Raw genomic sequence first — 22,090 nt, forward strand, 5'->3', positions numbered from 1 at the left:
GAATTAGGGTTTCTTGGAAAATAATCCTCAAGCCCCTTTGATTTATCTTGATCAAATTGGAAAATTGAGATACTTGGGAGACATATATGATGATTGAGAGATTTGGGAACCATTGTCATGCTTGCTTTCATCTTCATCTGGCTATTTCATTAAGCATAGGAGCCTCCTAGGAGCAAGGGATCTCATGATTGCTTATGCTTCAAAACAAAAGATGTAAGTGACATATTTTTGTGTTTTTGGTTAGTAAACAAAATAAGAAAAGCAATAATATACAATTCAAGCATGCTTGGTGGTCTCAAACCAACTCACACAAGTCCTAACCCTAGGGTTAAGGAGCCAAGATGCTATGATCCTTGAGGCAAATGCAATGAGCAATGATACGATGCCATGAGGGATCTTAGGGTCAAAATTAGGGTCTTACAGTTATGTATTTTGGTGTGTCATGAAATAAGTATTTCAATATTTTGGTGTTTTGGTTTGGTTTGTCATGAACAAAGTTGTAATTGTCATGAACAAGTTTATGAAATGTCAATGATGTTTTGAGTCTTGAAATTTCACTGTTACATTACAGGTCTATCTTACAAATTAAAAATTGTATTGAATTGTGTTTTGTTCAAGGTTTACATTTGTTAACATTGCACTCAAATTAACATTACAGGTTTGTCATGATCAAATTACAAACTGTCATGAACAGGTCTATCATAACAATTACACATTATGTCATAACAACAATTACATGTCTGTCATAACAATTACAGGTATGTCATATTCAATATTTACAGGTTTGTCATAACAATTACACATTATGTCATAACAAAAATTACATGTCTGTCATATTCAACATTTACAGGTCTATCATAACAACAATCTTAACATTGCACTCAATATTCAACAACAAAAATCTTCATTCAACTTAATATAGTCAATTACATTGCATTGTAGTTCACACAGCATTAACAGAACATTACATTGCACAACCAAACATAAACAAATCTAACACAAACAAACCTAACACAAACAACCTATCATAATCAACTAATTTATTACATTTGATACAATCAATCCAATTAACAACATTAATGTCATTCTCATGGTAAACTTGTTCATCATCTTCAAGAACTTGATCTTCAACTTCAGTTGATCCTCTCTGATAATGGCTACATTCAACTTAACATTTTCTTGGTTTAAATTTTGGTGCATTGAAGATATTACTTCCTTGGCTCGTTGGGACATTTCTTCATCGTACCAGACGAAGTGACTACATCTCTTATATACCTGATTCTATAAATATACAAGAAAAATGAGGGATTTTCTGGAAATCACAAAATAACATTGTTCATGGATATTGCAAATCAAACTAACCTTATACATCCCACAGTCAAATGAGTGTGAATGTATGAGATTCATAGAGGGTGTGAACTTTGAGAGTGACTATAAACCCTAAGTTTCCCGGATTTTCAAAAAATTATTATAATTATTTCAATGGAAAATTTATTTAACAGTTTTAAAAGGTCTTAGGCTCCACGTATATGTTGACAATTTATTTCAACATTCTACATTTTTAATTTTTTTTATTAAATTCCCCAAAAAAATAAACTTAAGAAAATGATAATAAAATTACAATTCTTAAAACAAATCACTTGTCACGCACTACACGTATTATTTCGTCTAATTCTAATATTTTTTTAATATTTGATCACTTACTAATATTATTTGATTTTTTAGTTTTTGAAAATTCTTGATGAAGTCCTAGATGATATGCCCTAAATAAAACTCATGATGTCACTAGTAAGAAATCATGGAGTAATTAAAGGTATATTAAAAAATATGATAGTGGAGACTTTAGTCAATATATGTATTCTGATTAGAAGTAGTAAATAAGTATGTATGTCCTGTTTATTTCCGTTCTAAAATAAAATGATATATATTGCATAGGAAAGTTTTGAAATACCTTGAAAAACAATATAGACATGTACTAACTTTCAAACAAATTGAAATTAAATATGTTGAGTTTCACTTTCTACCTAGACAATAGACACTACATAGAGATTCAGTAAAACATAAATTTTATAGCTTATATTAATTTTATTTTTCAAAAAATTTATACTTTTTATTAATTTTACTTTTCAAAATTTTCATACCTTTTATTAAAATCCAAGTTGAAGAATTTCATACCAAATTATATTCCTAAACTTATATATATATATATATATATATATATATATATATATATATATATATATATATATATATATATATATATATATATATATATATATATATATATATATATATATATATATATATATATATATATATATATATATATATATATATATATATATATATATATATATATATATTAAGTCAAACTAATATTTTCTTTAAAAAAACTGATTTAAACAAAAATTAAAAAATAACTTTAAAACACCTTAAAAATAATTAGTAAAATAGAACAATAGAAATTTATAAATATTTTTTATAAATTCTTATAACGATAATGAAATCTTAAAAAAATTGTATTAAATGAGATTAATGTGTTAAAATCATCTTAAAGAAAATAAGTTTGAATTGAAAACTAAAAATTAAATAAAAAATAATTTTGCTAAAAGTTACATAAATACTATTATCATTTTTTATAAAAAAAATTAAATGTATTAAACTTTTATACAAAAAAAAATGATATTTTCTTTTATATTTAATAAAATATTAGAGAAAATCTGCAGCAAAATCTGCAAATAGTTACCTGCGGATTTTCCCTAGGATTTTGAATCGCGGTTTGGTTCTTGTTGAAAATATAATATCCGCAGGTGACCTGCGAAGTTTGTTGCAATATAAAATTTCGTAGGAAAGTGTATTCATTTGCAGAAATAGCAGGAAAAACCGCAAAGTGTATTCATTTGCAGAAATAGCAGGAAAAACCGCAGGTACACTCAATCTTCCTGAAAACTATGTAATAAATTCGCCGCAAAACTTGCTTTCATAGAAAACAAGAGTATTTTTAGTAATGTGTCATGTAAAGATGACATAAGTATTGCAATTTGATAGTAGCTTCCTTGTAGGTGGGTAGTATTGTCTGAAAATTGACATAAGTTTGAGACTTGCGATTTCAATAATTGTTCTCTTTTTAGCTTAAAATGATTATAATAAATAAAAAATTAGAAATACATTTTTTGCGGATTTACTTGCGGATTCTTTGATTTCCTTCAAGATTACCTACGAATTATTGGTTTTCTTGCAAAATTATCTGCAAGTTTAACTATCTTTATACCAAAGGACATACCTGCATAACTTACTTGCTTCGTGTTTATCTGCGTTTTTTATGAGATTTTCCTACAACTCTAATTACTCAAGAAGGTTTTAGATGAAAACCAATATCGACATGGAAAATCATAGATAACACATTTCCTGTGAAAATTCTGTCAAAATCCGCAGGAAAATAAAGTATTTTAGTTGTCAGATGTGTACATGATCATTAGAATAAACACTACTATTATATTCATTCATTCATCCATGGAACTATTGGACAAGTTAATGGTTGATTAATCGAAGAAGAGTTACAAATAACAGAAGAATTAACAGGTTCACAACATATGAACTTATTATTGTGATGGGAATTTAAAACAGACACGTCAGGGTGACCAAGATGATCGTGCCAGAGACTGGACGTAAGACCGATAAAAATGGAGGGAGTGGTAACATGATATAGATCGCCACGACTGTCATATCCCATGAGAGGAAACTCCGATTGAAAATTAGATACAACAAAACCAAAAAGGTCATAGAAAACAGAGACATTGTAGTCAGTGGTGAGTCGTTTCATAGAAATTAAATATTTAATAATTTTCGGAGCATACATGATATACTTTAAGTTAAGGGGTTGGTGATAGGTGGTTATTTATGTATGGTGTCGTGAATTGAAATTCCATGGCCACTTCTAACAATAATTTTCTGATTTGAATTGCTTAAAGGAGAATAAGACGAGAGATTTCCTTGTGATGTCTTCGTGTGAGATGTTGCGTCAGTATCCATGTACCACTTATTGTCAAGAGTGTGGAGATACATGTGTGCATAACGGTCTTAATGTATGTCGGTGTCTGAGATGATGTAGTAATTGCATATGTCTGAGAACACTGTCCTAGAATTTTTGGCTGCTTCGGTGGACCGATAGGACATGTCCACTGAGAGGTGGGATACAGGCACGAAGGCATAGTCCATAGTGGTAGAGTCTAACCCCATGATTTACGGGTTGAGTATTGTCGTTGTTGTCAAAGAGGAAATGACCATGGTGGAAGGGCGTTGGGAACTCCAGACTGAAAACCTTGACAGTTACCACGTCCCATTCCTCGACCCTGGTTGCCCCGAGAGTTGGCACAGTTTCTTGGGTTGCCACGCTGAGAGGTGTCTTTAGAAGGTCATTGTTGTGTGCATGACAGAATGCAAACTGGTGCAAGTCATTTTATTAGCTATATCGGCTTCTTCCAAAGTGAGCATGGGACGGGCTTGATAGAAGGCAAGAAGAGGATTACTCAGACGAATCAAGGTAGTAGCACTACAATAAGCTTATGGAAGACCAGATATCAGTTGAAGAACCAGACAGTGATTGTTAACCGGAAGGCCAACATTCCTCAACTGGTTATGGAGCATCTTAAGACGCGGACAGTAAGCAAAAACATTAAGAAAATTCTCCATGTGAGTGTTAGAGAACTCTTGCTCGAGAGTGACATCGCGAGCATTCTGATTGTCTTAAAAAATGTCAGTCAAACGATTTTAGGCTTCCATAGCAGTGAAGCCTGATTCCATGATGGGGTCAACATGTCAGTGGAAATTGTGTTGATGAACGATAAAGTCAAGTGTGGTCCACTGTTTATACTCAACACTTGAGGTATCTGTCGATGGTTTCTTATCCGTAAAAGGAACAATATGATGCAAAATCCTATGAGAGTGGGCATGGATGCAGAAGAGCTTGGCCCATGTGTCATATTGATCTTTCTCTATCTCAAATATAATAGAATTTGGATCTTGATGTTTGAAGTTGCAAGAACGAAATGAAACTCCATCTTTGTAACTGGCAATGAGGAATAAGAGTTTGTCGCCTTCCTGGTATCACGACTAACAGAAGAGGTGGTGGTTCTGTCATTGGTGTTGTCATCACTGTGATCGAACTCAGACATCATTTGTGGAAGAGAATGGGACTCATGAGCTCTTGGGTTAGCCATCTACCAAGTGATGTCAAATACTACCATAGGTAAAATGTGATATGATATTATTTACGCATGATGTTGAAATTATGCTCTCATATGTCCATTTAGGGTTTTAAGCATTGTAATATTAAACAATGCATAAGACAAAAACAGCCTATAGAAAATATACATTTTACTATGAACTTTCTATAAAAATAACTCAAGTTTTGCTGTCAACATACAAAGATTTAAAATGTAAGGAGATATACATGGTGAATAATTTCTCAAAATTTACACTTCTATAGTAACGTAATCTTTGCCAACGGTGTAGATACTGGTCATCAATTTTAGGATCTGCATCTCTTTCAGCGAAGAGAAAAAAAAAATTCGATCCACTCGATCAAAATGTCGTATTTTTGGAGGGCCGACAAAGCAATCATCATAAGAAAAATCTATTGATGAGCTAGAAGAAACTAGGACTTCTGCTAAGTCTAGGACTTTTCTAGGGCATTTAATGAGTTCCAATGAAACTATACCTCTTCACTACAAGAAAGACTTTTGGCTTTCTCAACAGCTTCAACATAGTAATAAAGTCTCCACAGTGTAGCATTATCCTACACAAAGTCAGTACTTATAATGTTAATCAAGTGGTACTTATAATGCTGACAAATTCTGTTCCTATATACTCTTCTGTCTCAATACTATAAATCGTTTTCCAAATCAAGTTCAGACATAATATCCTTTGATTAGAGTATTACCTCTTTTTCCAAATCAACAAATATTTTGTCGCAACTTTGTTCTTCTGCTGGCCTACTTCGACAAATTATCTCCACCACACGGTCAAGATTTTCTGCAGGTAGCCTCTGAATTAATCTCTGTAGCTGCTGTTTCTCAACAAGGGCCATTGGCCTTTATATAGGTATCAGAAACTCAGAATGTTAAACTAATGCAAGAAAATCCAACATTACATAATATACTTGAAAGATAAAAGATTGACATGAATGTTAGAAACTCTTTTTAGGCCTCGGAAGTATGTGTCTCCAACACAACAACCACCGGATCGAAAATGTCTTGAGTTACGAGGTTTCGACCTTGCAGACAACCTTACAACTGATCACATCCTCTATAGCTTATATCCACATAAAGTATCACAACATACCTGCACTTTGACATAACTGCATCAAGAAGTATCTCAAGTTCTTGTTCCATATACCCTAGCTAAAAGCCAACATTAAACACTGATTAATTTCGTGTTTTTACATATATATCATGTAAAACAAAACTTCAATATTCCTAAAAAGATAAAAACATATATACAGATTACAAAGATTTTCATAAGAACATAAGATACATTAAATAAGATAGTCATAGCTTTTGAATGGAGAAGGTTAAGAAAATTACTGTTCCAGAGAGTTCATCGGAATATTTTATCACCATCTTATCAACCTCCACACTATCATTCTCCAACAGGAACTGAAGATCACTCCTCACCTAAACATTAAGAAAAAGGGATGAAGAATGAAATTCATTATGTTGCATTTTTAGGCATAAACACAACCATACTTTCAAGTATCTTCTGCCAGTATTTATCATCTGATACATTGTATTATATATCTTGCATTCATTGTTTTCAGTTTGCATTCATTATTTTCAGTTTGTTTGCCAAAGCTTGTGTATCTCCAAGTAGCTTATACTAGAAGCTTCAGTAAGTTGTTAGTAGTTGTTACTATGGCCCTGTTTGGATAACAACTTATTTGCAGCTTATAACATAAACGTTTATCATGATAAGCACTTGTGTAAAAGTTATTTCTACAGCAAAAAATAAAATAAAGTAAAAAAGTTTTCGTATGATCTATAAATTGTTTTCATAAGCTATCTCTACATTTCTTCCACCTCCTATCATCATAATGATGTAATTGGTCCATTTTTATTTATCCCAATTCAATCTCCTAAAAGTTGCATAACATCTACAACAAACAACATTCACTCATCAATCACTCAAATTGGGTAGTCATCTCAAGATCTGATCAAGAGAAAATTTCCTGACCAGGTGAGCACTTACCATTTTCAAACCAAAATGACTTTGGAGAATTTAAAATATTTTCTTGGAGTTGATGTTGCTCAACCAAAGAATGGGATCATCATCTCACAAAGGAATTATGACATGCCTAAGGAAAACAGTATGCCGGAGGCAAGATGGTCCAGAGGCTTATTGAGATCCAGAGAGATATTTGAGATTCGTTGGAAAGTTCGTATATCTCAATATTACATGGCAAGATGGTCATTGGAAAATGATTTGAATTTTGAGGTACATTAAGGCACGGGGAAAAGGACTACACTCAAGTTGTATGATTCTATGATGCACAAAGGTTCATCTATTAATAGGTGTTCTATTTTAGGATATTGTATATGTGTTAAAGGAAATCTTGTCTTTAGGAAGAACAAAAAGAAAAATGTTGGTGCAAGATGCAGAAGAAGCTGAATATATAGACCTACAACTACAACCACATGTGAGCTTATTAGGAATAGGCAACTTCTTCGAGAAATTAAGTTTGGGAATATTAAGAAATTATGTTGCCATAATCAGGCATCTCCGCCTATAGCCCCTAATCAAGTACTATAAGAGAGAACTAAACATTAAAATTGATTGTCATGAGAGAAAGTTTCCTCTAAAGAAGTAATCACCTAATCATAAATTGATTAGAGTTGTAACAAATACATTCATGTACATAGTTACCCATGTACCAAGGTATACAATCACTTATGGAGTAACATACTCTTGTGAATGTAAATGTAAATTATATTTATATCTATTTCTTATTAAGAGTATAAATATAGCTTATAGTGCAAATTACTCAACCATTTCTCATTTTCCTTAATCTAAACCCAAAACATTTCTTCTCAATCGTTCCCACGGGTGAAACAAGGTGACTAAAGAAAATTGGCCATTGAAAAGGAAAACAAGAGGAGAAATGAGGGAAGCCATAAAGACAGGCGAGTAAAGTGTACTTGACTTGGAGCACTCTAGGTTGGGTTGCCTTATGGAAAGTTCTCGGTAAGTTTGCGAGTGAGGACAGAGCACACTGAAAAGACTCATTAATTTGTGAGGATAGTTGACAATACTTAAAAATTGTCTTGTATGTTACAAATCATTCCCGAACCTGTTCATTATAACAAGGTGACGGTTTTAAAATGAGTCACTATGGATTTTAGAAATCATGAAAATAGCTATTTTAACATTTACATTGTTTAGGGTAATGCGTGACAATTGTTTACTTCAATACTCTCTTTTGTCTTTGTTAACAAGTAAATCTAACACAAATTTTTGGAGGAGAGCAACATTTCTCACTCAATTTTGGTTCTCTCAAATGTTAAAAGGGTTCAAAAGGAAGAGAAAATAGTTTCAAAATATTTTAAATTCATTGACTTATTTAAGAATCCCTACATAAAATGCAACTTGAGATGTTATGAAAAGTTCTCCCCTCGTGAACGAAACAAGGATATGATTGTTTTCCCTCCCATTTCCTTGGCTAAACAAAAAATAATATCTAATAAAATCATTCTCTTTCCTTCCCCTCTCCTCCCCCAACCCAAAAGTAGAATGACTTATATAATGGGCCTAAAGAGTCAATTTGAATGTATTTCTTTTCTTATATCTATTACAGCAATCACAAAACATTAGGTTTTCCAAAACGCATAAAGTAGACAAAAAGGAGGAATCCCTATATATGTTAGCGAAGTATTTTATTAAGACTTTATGATTTCAAGGACAGGGGATAAATCAAATCAAATGCATGAGCAAAAGTATACCTTCATACTGCTTTGGGGATTGACATCACTATTTTGTGCATGAGGACCAGGCCTAGCTGAAGAAGAAGGTGAGGACACCTTTTGCTTTTTAGAAGGAATTTGCAGTGCATCATCAGATGTCATTGTTGCAAGACTCAAGGAATGTGTTTTACTTCTTAGCCCAGATTGCAAGTCGTACATAGTGAAAACAGGGCCCACCACCTGATTTTGTTTACAGTCAGCAACACATCTAAATTCCATAAATTAACTCCTCAAGACAGCAAAGTATGCCGTGTGCCAACTGAAGCACCTAAGCACAGGCATAAATTTTGAATAAAGAAAGCATTATAATTGATTTATTAGCACATTCAATAACTACATAAATTCAATCTCCATCAATGGCATGTATTAAAAGCTTGCTGATTAATACCATGTGATTTGCATGTCCAATTTTAAATCTTGTAAGAGTTTTACTAATGTCAGATGTAGCTACCACTGACCATGCTGACAGTTCCAACATTTAGTAACAACCAAACAGGACCAAGATGCATGACATACCTCGTCAACTTCTGATGAAAGAGTAACAGCACTCTGTCTGAGCAGTGACTTTAATCTGTCCTTTTCAAAGTCCGATAGCCCAGCTCCAACAACATTGCTATATAATGGACCAGAAAAATCATAACTGTGATTAACAAGGTTCTTTACTCCCCCGCCACAGTTGTTCTGTGGTAGCTCAGATAATTGGGTAGTGACAGGCAAAACATCCTCATCTTGGGACAATAGATTTACTACTTCAGATGAATAATAGCCAAAGAAATCTGGCCCAACTCTTCTAGGGGCATTTGACATGGCAAATTTTGAAATACAACAAATAGTAACTGCATTAAACACAAAACATAGTTAAAGGGAAACGAGCAGAGACAAATAATATTTGGTCAATGAAAGGGCTTCAAAAATACATCAAAGAGGAAATTAAACTAAATTTGGATAGAGAAAAGAAAAGTTTATATAAGCAATTGTTTGTTACATGGAATATTCATAGAAATTATTATACTCTGGCAAAAATATTTCTATTTTGAATATCAACCACCTCACAGCTGAGACAACACCAATTTGGGTCAGTTGTCATTCACAATGAAAATTTACTTTTTCATGGCAAGTAAATGATATATTGACAATAATTTTATGAAACATGGAATATTGTGAAACATTCATTAGTAAAAAAAATATACAAAGGCACCCTTAAAGTGAAAATTTACATAATGAAATATTTAAATGGCACATTAACTATGTGTGGGATATATACATACAAACTAAGCCATCGAGAGACAAATAGATAAAATGCAAGTAGTTTTACTTTTTCAATTAAGAAAATCATATTAAGAGCTATGGGATTAATTTTAACATATTAGGCCTCTCATAAAATGCCATGAAGCATAATTCTCATTCCTCTGCCTCTTCCGTGTAGTTTCACATTCTTGTAAATTGTAACTTTGATCATGAGAAAGCTGATCCCCCTCAAATTGACTTTTTCTAGGAATTGTTTATCCGTTCTATAAAAGTCATTTGTACAAAGAAATATAATGTAGAGCATGGTTTAAACCTTAAACCCTACAATAATCAGAGATGTCATGATCTCTGACACTATTTGTGCTGAGAGTCTCACATTGGATGAGATAAGTTTGAAGACAAGCTTATAAGATGGTAACAAATCAAATTCTAAGAGATGGTATTGGAGCCTGTCTCAAATTTGTTGGGCTACAAGCATTAAAGTTATCACGCTCCAAATGTCCGATCATGACATCTCCGACCTTACAAATGTATCATGGTGTTTGATTAACGGAAAGAATTGCAGCAGTGATAGCTAGAGTTCAAATGGGATCTAGCTGGGAATACAGTCGTAAAATAGGATAGTAAAATGCTGAAAATAAATCTAAGCTCTTCGAGAGGCTCAGTCTCTCCCAAAGCAATGATTACACAATTCATGCATACTCCCCCAACTGAATACTCTATTTGCATATAATACTCAGATCTTCTTTCTCTCTCCTATGCCACCTGACACTAGTCATGTGCTTTCCCTCAAGTTAGTTACGAGGGGAATTATCCCCTACAGCCTAGCGCCCACGTTTTCTCCTATACACCCTCCTAAAACTATCAATTCCTCCCCCATTAAAATGCTCCTTGACCTCAAGGAGGAATCATGGAAACTCATTCCTCATCTTATCAACCGGCTCCCAAGAGTTCTCAAACTCTGACAACCCCTTCCATTTGACCAGTACTTCCACCACCCCATGTGCATTCCTTCTAGTATCTAAGGCATCCTCAGGGCTTGGTTTCAAGTACCATTCCTCATTCATGCAGGATGGCATTGGTTGTGGTTCGACATTAGGAGCTATGCCTTTCTTTAATAAAGACACATGAAAAAATGGATGGACTTTGGTATCACTTGGCAGTTTTAACTCATAAGCTATGGCATATCTTCTTAATCACTTCATAAGGCCCATAATATCGTGGGGGCTCAGCTTCTGATTATTTCTCTTAGCCAACTTCTTCAATTTGTATGCTACTATCTTCAAATAAACCATGTCACCTATGTTGTACTCCACCTCTCTTCTATGCTTGTTTGCCTAATTTCTCATGTTACCCTATGCTCTCAATAGTTGTTCCCTCATCTCCTTCAACATCTCATTCTTCTCTGCTGTCAACTTATTAACTTCTTCTACAACTGAAATATTTACATCACCCCACACCAATATTGGTGGACCCCTCCCATACAATGCTTCAAAAGGGATTGTTTTCAGTGAAGCATATACCGGTACTCGGCACATGCCAACCATTGTGGCCATTGCTTAGGTTTCTTCCCAATCACACACCATAAGTAGGTTTCCAAGCATCTATTTACTACCTAAGTTTGTCCACCAATTTGGGGGTGATAGGCACTACTATATTTCAGCTTAGTGTCTGCTTTGCTTGAAAATCTCTGACCAAAAGTTACTTAGAAACACTTTATCCCTGTCTGACATAATTGAACTATGGAAATCATGTAACCTTACTATTTCCTTGATGAACAAGTCAGATATGTCTCTAGTTGAGTAAGGGTTACTCACAAGTATGAAGTGAGCATTCTTAGTCATCATATCAACAACTACCATAACAGTGTCAAAGATCTTCACCTTAGGTTACCCTCCAATAAAGTCCATGGAGATATCACTCCATATTTGAGTGGGAACTGCCAGAGGTTGTAACAGCCCCCCCGGACTTAAAGTTTGGTATTTATTTCTTTGACATACTTCACAGTCTTGTACATACTCTTGGATTTTTCTCCTTATCCCCCCCAGTAGATGACTCTAGCAATCTTTTTGTAAGTCTTTAGATACCCTGAATGACCCCTGCAGTGTCGTGGAACTCGTGTAGAACCCAATCCACCCTTGGTGACCCCTTTGGAATCACAGTCATGCCTTCATGATATAATCTCCCCCCTTTTAATTGAAATCCTGGGTGGCTGAGAGGGTCACTGAGTAGATCCCTCGCTATCTCCATCAGCTTGTCATCACCTTGGATTTCTTCTACTAGCCTCTCCCATGCTACACATTGCATAGTTGTGATTGTAGCACATTGCATCTGTCTAGATATCTATGTCAGGTTTATACTTGATCTCAAAGTCAAACCCCATCAACTTAGAAATCCACTTTTGTTGGTCTTCACCCATAGTTTTCTATTCATTTAAGAACTTCAAGCTCTTTTGATTAGTGTCCACCTTGAAACGCCTCTCTAACAAGTAAGGTCTCCATTTGTGAATTGAAACTACAATGGCCATCAATTCCCTCTCATATACTGATTTATTTTGAGCTCTGTCAAATAAAGTTTAAAGGTTACAACGTCCTCTATTTTTCTGGGGTCAACAACATACAACTTTTGGTCCTTTAATTTTAACGTTATCCTCCTCACATGCTCTTTATGATCATCCTTGTTTTTGCTATAGATAAAGACATCAAAGAAAACTAAACAAAACTTTCTCAAATAAGGCCTAAATACTTCATTCATTAGAGCTTGGAAGGTTGATGGTGCATTGGTTAAACAAAACAGCATAACCAAGTACTCATAATGACTTTCATGAGTTCTAAAAGCAATTTTTGCCATAGACAGTCCCCTCTTTCTTTTTTTACTGAAAGAACTGGGCTAGAAAAAGAAAGGACGGGTGTTGTGCCTGACGATTACAGCTTGCAACATATCTTTAACGATCCTTTCTATCTCATTTTTCTGATAAAAAAGGGTATAATATCTATAGGGCCTCAAATTTTGGATTTCTGCTTCAGGTTTAAGCAAGATGGCATGATCATGATCCCTAATAGTTGGTAATCCTGGTGGCATTTTGAACACATCCTCAAACTCCACTTCTCTGGCTTGACCTCTACAGTCTTGCTTCCACCAACATCCTGAACAAAGAATCCCAGTCCCTCATTGTTCAAAGTTTTCATCGTTGCTTTCCATGAAGCTTTCCTATTGCACAAAGTGGGATCACCCTGAATAAGGTTGTCCTCCATCCCCCACTTCAAACAAAGATTGCCAAAATTTGCTTCAATATTACCAAGGCTGGGTAGCTAATTCATGCCTAAGCCCATTTCAGATCCTCCTAAATCCATAATGAAGAAATGTTATCGGAACTTTACTTCCTGGATTTGGAACTCCAACCCTTTACATACTCACTTATTTTTCACCCTCTCTCCATTGCCTATCTCTATCACATAAGTAGGAGTGTCCACTACTTTCAATCCGAACTCCACCAGTTTTGTAACTATGAAGTTGATAGTGACTCCTAGGAGTGTACATGGACCGGTTTGTGTTGGGTTTGGTCAAACCCAATACCCATCCATATATGACACTCTGGTTTAAGGGAGGTAAAATAACCACCCGCTACATAAATGGATCAGTTTGGACAAACTCACTAATTTGTGGGTTAGGTTTGATTGGATAATGGATTGCCCAAATAAACTTTTTTGTTTTACTAATATTAAATGACTAAATGATGAGTCATCATATTTTTCATAAAAATTATTCTAACATTTTTATCTTAAAAAAATTAGATAACATATTTTTACTATTTTTTAACATCATAAAATAATAAATAATACATCAACTAATAAAAACTATCATAAAATACTAACAACAAACTAAAATTGCATGACATAAAAACGTATTAGTATCAAAATAACCAAAGAGTGGAATATCCAAAATTAATTAAAGTCATGGTTCACTAAAATAGTAAATGTTCAAGAGACTAAAATTACAACAACTAAGTTAATATTCATCAAAATCATTAAAATTGTAATAATAAATGTCTGATTAGAGGGTCAAGTGGATTTTTTGGGTTTGGATTTGGTTTTATCCAACCCATGTACCTCCTGAATCAATTAAGGTCACCACGCATCTTCCTCCCATCTGTACCCACACCTTAAAAGATTTGTTAGAGGTGAAGTCAGCCTGACTTTGTAATGAAAGTTTCAGTGTCTTCAATTCCTCCACCTCCTTCACTTCACTCCTTAGTTCAGTCACCAACTCTTCCCCGTCTTCTTCACTACTATCCTCACACAACTTCAAACCCATGTGTTTGAACTTGCAAATGTGTTCCCTATTCCAAACAATTTGCAACTTGTGCTTCTTATAAAGCTTGAGTAAGGGATAGCATGAGCAGCCAAAAGTCTTGAGGAATAAGTAATCAGGTGCAATGCCAAACAATTTGGTGTATGGAATTTCAAACTTAAAAGATGATGAAGGGAGTTTGTTGATGCAGTACACACTTGTACCAAATGCAAAACAATTTGGTGTATGGAATTTCAAAATTAAGAGATGATGCAGGGAGCTTGTTGATGGGGTACATAGTTGTACCAAATGCAGCATCTCACTATTTAAATGTAGTGAGGCTCGAGAGTGACGTATAAGGCCCAATATCAACAATGTGCCTACACTTTCGCTCCAACACTCCATTTTGATGGTAAGTGTGAGGGCATATTACTCTATGATGGATAGAAGAATAAATCCAAGTGAAACAGGTGTGCGCGTCCATAAAAGTGATATAGTATTGAAAATCATTTGTGGAAGTTAATGTAGTTGGACCCCATAAATCACTAAATATAAGTGCAAATGGTTAAGTGTAATTTGTGGTAGAAGAGTGGGAGGGGAGCTTGTGAGCTTTCCCTAAACAGTATGAAGAACAAAAATTCATCATTCCTTTATTAGTAAATGGGATATTACATTTGTTAAACACAAACTTTTGGATTTCAGGACAAGGATGTACAAGCCTATTATACCTCAAAGAGTAAGAATTACTACTCTTATTTAAACCAGAATTAACAACCGATGTTATAGTAGATATGGAACAAGTAATAGGTGTTGGTGGAGATAGTAGATTAAGGAACATGTAGAGGCCATAGTTTGTGATTTAAAAAGGCACGTGTCAGGATGGAACTCAAAGAAAACCTTGTTATCTTTGGCAAATTTGCCCACACTTAAAAGATTTCTTGTGATTTTAGGTACATGAAGTAAGTTATGAAGTGTAGTGTAGTGTGTAGTGGTGATTTGAATTTAGATGAGACAAAGAAAGATACACACAAACATTGTTCATTGCCAATGTAGACTTGATATAGACCTTCAAAAAGGGTTATATGGTGTTGAATGTTTATGCCATTAGATGTCACATGATGCGATGCACTAGAGTTTGGATAAAAATTTGTGGATCCAGTGAGATCAATCAAAGTTGAGATATAGAGTCGAGGTGTCGTGGCAGGAGTTGTGTGATAAACTTGTGAAAAAGGCGTGGAGCGCATTTGAGGAGACTAAAATTGGCAGGAATCAAAGGAGCCTGATGTGTTTTGTTCATGGAAGGCATCATTAGTTAAGGCATGGAAGGTAGAGACATTAAGGGATAAGGAACATGATATTGAGGGCCAAAAATGGTGCAAGCAAAGTAAGACCATGGTAGAGGTTTAGAGCGATGTCGTTGAGTTGAAGCTCTTGTGTAAGAGGCGCTTGAAATGGACCACAACTAAGTAGGAAACAATGGAGCATATATGGCGCTCATGACTCATCCTGTAAGATGGACGAAACAAAATCACACTTAATCCGATGAAAACAAATGGAAGCTTCGTGTCCAAATTTCCTGCACACTTGGCATTGCATTGCATTGCACTGCTACGCCAAATGCGACCACGTCCACCATGGGCACGGAAGTCGACTGGTTGCGCTAGATCTAAAGCATGCTAAGTCAACTCTGTAAGATTAGTTTGAGGATCAATTGAGTAGGTTGATGTGTTTGATGGTGTAGAAGATGTAATGACATTCACATTTGCAAAAGTTATCATGTTTTTACGAAACTAATCCAAATGCCACTCATTACAAAGAAGAGTTTCGACTTCTTCGATGGAGATGGAGCCAAATTTGCCATTGATGAAGTTGATAGTGGACTCGTGATCTTGACGCAGGCCTTCGAGAATCACATCTAGGTGTTCGCGTGGAGAGATAGTTTCACCAATCGCATTAATGGCACTAATCAATTATTGAACTTGTAGCAAGAACTCTGAAATTAAATTCTTGCAATTTTCCAATTGTGTCTTTGAGCTCTGAACAAAGTTGAGAGAGCTTCGCTGCAATGGACTGCTGAAAATAGGCATGGATTTTGTCCCACAACATCCATGAACTTTTGAGGCCAATAACACGTTGAAGCGTGTCATGGGAAATGGTGAATTATAGCCATACAAGTAAAAGTTGATCTTGTTGTTCCTAAGCTTCAAATTCATGTGAGATGTGATTGTGATTCGTGTTTTCAATCAAGTGAATTTCACTGGAATGTGAAAAATTAAAAGAAAATGATGGAGTTTGTGAGCTTTGATCCTAGGTTTCACTTGTAGACACCATAATAGAGGAGCTTTTGAATCAAGCTTCACAAAAACTACAAAAAGGAATGTTCTTGCTTTGGAGAAAAAAGGTTTATGAGTTGAATAGGAGATGGAGTACCTGAGACTCAGGACCTTGGGGTGTTTCTACTATTAGTCAGGTTCTAGAATCTAGGGATTAGTTTCCTTGAATATAAGGAACCGTTGAAGTTAGTAAGGCTATGGGATCTATTGTGCAATTCGTGCTTAGTAGTTACCGTTGAAGTTAGTTAGGTTATGGGATCTACCTGTGCAATTCGTGCACAATAGTTACAATAGGGAATGTATTTACATGAGAACCTTAATAGTTACAAAAGACATGCCTATGCATTTTGTCATCTGACCCTTCATTTATTTTTCTCACTTCTAGTTACCAAGTTTTTTTCGACTTGTAATGAGGTGGCCAAAAAACGGGTGATCATGGTTAGAGTTGGCTAGGATCACAAAATCAATTATATCACAATTTTTTCAATTTGGTTAAGATTTTGCAACAAACTTGCTCCAATACACGATTCTACCTCAATCAAGATCGTTGGGGTGAGTGAGATTGCATAATCATAAGATAGAATCTTGACAACCTTGGTTGCAAGCAATTATGGTCAAGGTGGTGGACTAGTCAAACTTTTGAGAATTGGTTGCTAAATAGTAAACATCCATAATGCTTTTGTCAACAACAACCTAGTGGATGTAATAAAGATCCAAATCGCAGGTTATGTTGGAAGCAGACATTTGACATCTGGCGATTTGGATATTTATTGTCTCTACACGTAATTTTGAATATGTTGGTGATTGAGGCAAATCCAAAAATAGTGTCATTAATAGACATGACAACAGAACTCATATCCACTCAAACCCTCCCCTCACTCTAATCCATGCAGTATGGGGACTAAGGGTATTCATGGGTGCAGATCGAACATGTGAACTCGTCGACCCAAACCGAACCAACCCTCCCCTAACTCTAATCCATCAGTATGGGGACTAAGGGTATTCATGGGTGCAGATCGAACATGTGAACTCGTCGACCCAAACCGAACCAACCCACTAATTATCTGAACTCGCTCATTTACGGATGTATCCAACCCAACCTGCAACAACCTGTGTAGTTTTGGTTTGAAATTAATATATCATTACAAAACACAATTTTTCCAATATTTTTCATTCACCACCAATAATACTACTAGATCAATGAGAATGTTTTTAATTCACCGCTAATAATACTACTAGATCAATGAATTTATGTAATTTTAAGAGTAAGTGTTGTTTCTTACTTATTTTTTTATCATTTTCAACTTATGTATTTTATAAAAATTATATGTTTTGTGAAATTTTCTATTATTAAGTGTTATGTCATGTAGATGGATTCTATTAGACATTGATGTCTTTAATCTAATTTAAGTGTTAAAAATTTGTGCATTAATATTGAATTATGTTTTTAAAAAAATATAAATTGAAAAAATTATTTAAAATAATATTTTTTATTTAAAACATAACATGTGAATCCAACCCAACCCATAAATAAATGGGTTGGTTAAGTTCAATTTTGACTTTTAAATTGCGGATTAAACGATAAATTCAAAATATTAAAATATTAGCGGGTTGGATAACGGGTTACACCAAATCCAGTGCAACCTAACCCATGTACACCCCTAATGGGGACGGGTCAAGAAATAGGGACTCTTGTACTTTATTATATAGTTTTGTCCTAAACGGATTCGAGGTTAATTCAACTATTCTCGTCCCTCTCTCATCCCTACAATGAAATTAATTTTTTAATAGGATAGTTTATTTCTCCAACATCAAATTACATTATAAATAAATAAAAGGTAAAATAATTCTTAAAATTTTCAAACATACATTTCAAATACTTCAAATAATAAATATTTCAAATAATAAAGTACAAAACAAAATATTAAAACATTAAGAAATAAAAAAGAGAGGTTTAGATTACCTAAATTTAAGAGTAAATTTGCATTAATGAAATATAATAAAATAGAATAGAATAAATTGCCACATTCTCTGTTGTTAATAGCGGCCGGCGCGGCCGCAATGGCAGAGCGATGCGGAAAATCCGGCATGGTTGTTTCATATGGTACCGGTACGGCGCGAAATGGTGAAGCGATAGGAGTGGCCACGATCTCGGGTCAGGTAGCGGGGTCGGGTGCAGTTCAAAGCGAGTGGAGCGGACGGTTTATTTGGTTTGGTTCAAAGAGGGTCGGGTCGGACCGTTTTATCCTAATTCTTTTCTGTTCCTATTCATTCAATCGCAGTTGCTTTTTTTTCTTTTCCTCGTTCTTCCTCTTTGCTCATCATCATCATCTCGATTCCTATTCAACTTTTCCTCATCCATTACTCATCATCTATGTTCCCCCATTGCTTCAGCCTTCAGGAATTTTGCTCTGTTTCACTGCTTCTTACCTCTTCTGCTTCTTTCCTTCTTTGCTTTCTCTTCTCTCCTGCTCTGTTTTATATTTTATTGTTCTCTTCTGTTTTTTTCTTCCAACTCTCATGATAACTCCTCCTCCTACTAATTCTACTCAACCATTATCATCCAAGAAGAATACAACAGGAAAGCAAATAAGCTTGAATGATGCTTGTGATAGGAAAGCAAGAGCGTACATAGCTCGTTTCTTTTATTGAAATGGAATTGATTTTAATGTAACAAATTCAAAAAAATTTAAATTGATGGTTGAAGTAATTGGTAAGGCAGTTGCACCTCCACCACCTCCACCTTCTTCATCTAGATCTAAGTCAAAAGCAAAAGAAGTAGTAGTATTAGATGATAAGTTTGGTGATCAAGAATATATTGGAGAGGATGAAGAGGACGCTAGTAGCGGAGGAAGTGATGATGAAGACTTAGATTTTAATGATTCTTGAACTTTCATTTGAATTTTGATGTTTGGTTATTTTAAGATTTAGATGCTTAAGTGTTTGTTTTCTTGAAATTTATTGCTATTTGAAAGTATGTTTGGAATGTTTTGCATAAGACTTATGGATATTGCTATTTAGAAGTATGTTAAAATATTTTGCTTAAGACTTAGGGAATTAGAAGTATGCTATTATGTATTTGAAAGTATTTTATTGCTTAAGACTTTATAAAATTTGAGTTTATTTTTATTTTCTAGTATGCATTTAGTGTCTGCGTCGCTATAATAGCGCCCACACCACTCCTATTTTGGGGTTCTTCGTGTTTCCGAGATTAACAACATAGGTCATGTTAAGCCAAGGCGCGAGTTTGAATCCACAACATCTTACTTTTTCCCATTTAAGAGGTGAAATATCAATCACTAGGCTACTGGAGCAATAAAAAGTATAGAACAAATTTAGCATATCCTAACTCAATTGACAAAAGTTATATTGTTAAATTGGATGTCAAACACTAAAGTTCAAACCACTTATTAGTTTATTTCTTACTAAGATGATAGAGGAATTGGCATTGATGGAATATGATGAAATAGAATAGAGAGAAAGATTAGAGTGGTTATTACTACTTTGTAAATAAAATAGATAAATAGAAAGAAAGATGATAGAATGTGTTTCTAGTGATTATTACTACTTCATAGAAAAACCTATGGAATAAAGAGAAAGATGATTGAAATTTAGATGAAATAGAGAGAAAAATGATGGAATGTATTTCAATAGTTACCTTTATCTTTGTACTTTCAAATCATTTGGTAAATTAATAACAAAAGAATGGAAAAGAGAGAAACATGATAGAATTTCAAACTTGCACCAAGGGAAAATAATGAAGTACATTTTATAATGTTTCACTCCATTTGATACCCTTCTTTATAGAATTAATAGAATATCAATTCATTCCATTTGGGGTCCGTTTGTTTTGATTTTTTTTAAGAATGATTTTTATAGTGTTATATATTTTAATGTAAAAAAAATTTACAAAGAAACTTTTCATAAAAGTTTTAAATGAAAATTTTGTTTAAATAGTTTTTTTTAAAATGTTATCTTAGATATTTTATCATTTTATCAAAAAAAATTTTAGATATCAAATTTTTAAAAAATCACTTAATTTTGAAGTTATTTCAAATAATTTTTTCTAAAAATTATTTTTGAGATACAATTTAATTGTGATTTTGATTATGTTTTGATCTTCAATAATGTATATTTATATTATACAATAAACAATTCAATCTTTTAATTTATCAAAAATATTTTTGTAAAATCCATTTTTAAAAATACAAAAAAAAAATCTATTTTTTTAAAGCTAAAACAAACTTGCTCTTGATTCTATGAGAATCACTTTATAAGTGATCAAAATGTTTAAGATGGAAAATTGTGTACCACAACAAACATTAAAACCAAATGAGAGGATTCATATCTATTTAAATAGAAAAGGTTTTAAAAATAGGTTTTCGAAAGTGAAAAGAGTTACGACAAAATGGTATCCGTAGATTTTGAAATCTATACCAAACAAATTATAGTTAATTTACAACCACAATCCATATCACGACACATACCGACCGAACTTGTGACGATAAATTTTTAAAACCATGATTGAAAACAAAGAAGATGAATGCAAAAGAGAAAATGAAAACAAGAGATTGAACGTACAGTTTATGCTGTAAAACACACCACAAAGGTAGTGTGGAGGGTAGATCTGAACCGTTGCAACCTAAATGGAGCACTGTCGAATTGACTATTGCAGGAGCGGCTATCGCAGAAGCAATCAGCGAAATCGCATCCTTGCGCCCACTACGTGAGATGGTGCTGCGTTTTCCTGCCGGTATCTTGGCTCTTACACAGGACTAAAATGGCGGCAGCGGCTGCAATTTTTGGATGGTAGATGATGAGTTTGATCGCATTGGCCTTTTAGGGTTTCAATTTATACTGTTAAAAATGGGTTAAATTTGTAGATTGAGAGATGATGGGCTTTTAAATTTGTTTCTAAAAAAGAAATTGAGAATTTGGGCTTGGATTATGATTAAAAATGAAATTTTTATAATTTTTTAAATTAAGTTATTTGATAAAAACATTATTATTAACTATCATTTCTATTTTAAAGAAATATATATCTTCTTTAAAAGGTAAATTTGTATGTTATAGAGAAAAATATTTCAATCATGTTTAAATGTATTATTTTGGATAATTTATAAATTTAATTTATATATTTTTTATCTTATCTATTAAAGTAGTTTTTATTTTAAATTTTATTAATTTTATTTTTTTTATTGTATT

The 22,090-nt window shown here is 33.8% G+C and overlaps 1 protein-coding gene across 3 annotated transcripts; it reads right to left on the bottom strand.

Moving 5' to 3' along the window:
• Positions 1–5,361: 5,361 nt before the first annotated feature.
• LOC127101331 (uncharacterized) lies at positions 5,362–21,786 on the bottom strand. Of its 3 annotated transcripts, none has more exons than XM_051038712.1 (8): positions 21,467–21,786; positions 9,531–9,850; positions 8,994–9,194; positions 6,585–6,674; positions 6,343–6,397; positions 5,942–6,033; positions 5,720–5,797; positions 5,362–5,537 (listed from the first exon to the last, which is right to left on the bottom strand). In XM_051038712.1, the coding sequence occupies exons 2-8, from the start codon at positions 9,819–9,821 to the stop codon at positions 5,475–5,477; spliced, it is 870 nt and encodes a 289-aa protein (XP_050894669.1). In that variant the 5' UTR covers positions 9,822–9,850; positions 21,467–21,786; the 3' UTR covers positions 5,362–5,474. The 3 variants fall into 3 exon arrangements, with proteins under 3 accessions (XP_050894669.1, XP_050894667.1, XP_050894668.1); XM_051038710.1 differs by having other exon boundaries at positions 5,942–6,092; positions 6,343–6,401; positions 21,467–21,783; XM_051038711.1 differs by having other exon boundaries at positions 5,362–5,545; positions 5,942–6,092; positions 6,343–6,401; positions 21,467–21,782.
• Positions 21,787–22,090: the final 304 nt, after the last annotated feature.

This window comes from Lathyrus oleraceus, chromosome 7, assembly GCF_024323335.1.
Source record: "Lathyrus oleraceus cultivar Zhongwan6 chromosome 7, CAAS_Psat_ZW6_1.0, whole genome shotgun sequence".
NCBI lineage: Eukaryota > Viridiplantae > Streptophyta > Magnoliopsida > Fabales > Fabaceae > Lathyrus > Lathyrus oleraceus.